Source organism: Bison bison, unplaced genomic scaffold, assembly GCF_000754665.1.
Source record: "Bison bison bison isolate TAMUID 2011002044 unplaced genomic scaffold, Bison_UMD1.0 scf7180017864352, whole genome shotgun sequence".
NCBI lineage: Eukaryota > Metazoa > Chordata > Mammalia > Artiodactyla > Bovidae > Bison > Bison bison.
This window is the reverse complement of record NW_011494924.1, coordinates 1,613,095-1,615,413: the sequence shown is the minus strand read 5'-3', so window position 1 is coordinate 1,615,413 and position 2,319 is coordinate 1,613,095. Positions and strand designations below refer to the sequence as shown.

At 44.5% G+C, this 2,319-nt stretch overlaps 1 protein-coding gene across 5 annotated transcripts in view; it reads left to right on the top strand.

Moving 5' to 3' along the window:
* The window catches only part of NCOA6 (nuclear receptor coactivator 6), an 84,217-nt gene that overhangs the window by 48,471 nt on the left and 33,427 nt on the right, over positions 1 to 2,319 (top strand). For all 5 annotated transcript variants that reach the window (XM_010854882.1, XM_010854881.1, XM_010854884.1 and 2 more), the window contains 2 exons: positions 830 to 958; positions 1,687 to 2,309. In XM_010854882.1, coding sequence (XP_010853184.1) covers positions 830 to 958; positions 1,687 to 2,309 — 752 coding nt within the window. The remainder of the gene's footprint in view (positions 1 to 829; positions 959 to 1,686; positions 2,310 to 2,319) is intronic.

The window sequence follows — 2,319 nt, the reverse complement described above, 5'->3', positions numbered from 1 at the left end:
GGCAATGGCACCCCACTCCAGTACTCTTGCCTGGAAAATCCCATGGACGGAGGAGCCTGGTGGGCTGCAGTCCATGGGGTCGCTAAGAGTTGGACACGACCGAGCGACTTCCCTTTCACTTTTCACTTTCATGCATTGGAGAAGGAAATGGCAACCCACTCCAGTGTTCTTGCCTGGAGAATCCCAGGGACAGGGGAGCCTGGTGGGCTGCCGTCTATGGGGTCGCACAGAGTCAGACACGACTGAATCGACTTAGCAGCAGCAGCAGCAACATACTTTAAAACCTATCGATTTTAAGTATGTAGTCTAAAGAGACTCTTACATGTCTATGGAATACAGGACAAATACATGCCATTGCAGAATTCTAAGGATGAAAAAGTTACTGTTCATCAGCAGGCGAATGGATATATTGACTCCATAAAATGGGGCACTATTATAGTCAGGATGGGTGAATCTCAAAAAAATAGTATTAAGTCAAAAGGAAAATTGAACAATACATATCAAACGGTGTCAATTATACAAAGATTAAAAGCATTCAAAAAATATATTTCAGTTTATATATGTAGAAAAGATAAAAACTTGAAACTGTTAATCCCAGATGTAAGATAAGAAAGAGGGAATGGAATGAGATTGGGAAGGAGTAGGAGGCTTCTTATATATATTTGTATATATATATGAAGCAGGCAGGATAGAGTGTTTACATTTAAATAAGGTAGATGGTGGTATAAAAATTTTCTATACCTTTTTACATCTTTGAAATATTTCATTAAAAACAAACATTGTGTCAATTCCAGTACTCTATTCTAGAGATTTTTTTTTTTTTCTCTAGGATTAATAAGGATGACCAGCCCTGCCACTGTTATGATACCCCAGGGTGGAAACGTGTCATCTTCCATGATGGCACCAGGCCCCAATTCAGAACTGCAGCCCAGGACTCCTCGCCCTGCTTCTCAGTCAGGTATTGACCTCCAACCTTTGAGAATTGAAGAGGCTGCACTCCCCGCACAGAGCATCATAGAATTCAGCTCTCTCTCTGATGCCAGATTTCTCACTGCCCAGCTTAAAGGCTGTTTTCTATATAAAATCTGCCCTAGTTTCTTCAAGCTGGAAGTCATTATTTCCTTTTCAAAATTTCTTCTCAGAGTTTCTCACCATTCTTATCAGTTATACCCCAACATTCCTAAAAATGTATTCCATGGCCTACTTAATCCTGCTCCTCCATAACCAAGAATTCTGTAGTGAAGTAAATTTGGTTAATGAGTCCTACTAGATCCTCCCTCCCAGAGATCCTAAAGTAACATGTTGGAAGCACTGAAAGTCCTAGAGTGAAGAAACCTGTCTAAGGCTGTTAGGTCCAGTGTCTCCCAAACCTTGATTGACTTTATTTTTTGTTTTGTTTTCTTCTAATACTAATGAACATAGTTCCTCAGAATATGCTTTGGAGAATACGGCTCTGCATAGTTTGCCTGGCTCTTACATCCACTTTAGAATCATACGCTCTTTATAGACAAGATTCAGTCTTTCTCTCATCTCAATAGTTGTTTTGCATTATAGTAAATGCTCACAAACATTAAATGATACCAGAAGATTTTACTCTGTTTTTGCAGAATTGCCAAGACTCTAGGATTGCTCTAGAATCTAGGTTGCAGTAAGTTAATTATTGCTTTGTTGACTATCTTTAAACAGATGCAATGGATCCACTCCTCTCTGGGCTCCATATACAGCAACAAAGTCATCCCTCAGGATCTTTAGCGCCCCCGCACCACCCAATGCAGCCCGTCCCTGTGAACAGACAAATAAACCCAGCCAGTTTTCCCCAGCTGCAACAGCAGCAGCAGCAGCAACAGCAGCAGCAGCAACAGCAGCAACAGCTGCAGGCAAGACCCCCACAGCAACATCAGCAGCAACAGCCACAGGGCATTCGACCCCAGTTTACTGCCCCAACTCAGGTGCCTGTTCCTCCAGGCTGGAACCAGCTGCCTTCCGGAGCCCTTCAGCCTCCTCCAGCCCAGAGTTCTCTGGGCACAATGACTGCAAATCAAGGGTGGAAGAAGGCTCCCTTGCCTGGCCCAATGCAACAGCAACTCCAGGCAAGACCATCCTTAGCCACGGTACAGACACCTTCCCACCCTCCCCCTCCATATCCCTTTGGCAGCCAGCAAGCTTCACAAGCCCATACAAACTTTCCTCAGATGAGCAACCCAGGCCAGTTCACAGCTCCTCAGATGAAGAGTTTGCAGGGAGGGCCCTCTAGGGTCCCGACCCCCCTGCAGCAGCCCCACCTCACCAACAAGTCTCCTGCCTCCTCACCCTCCTCCT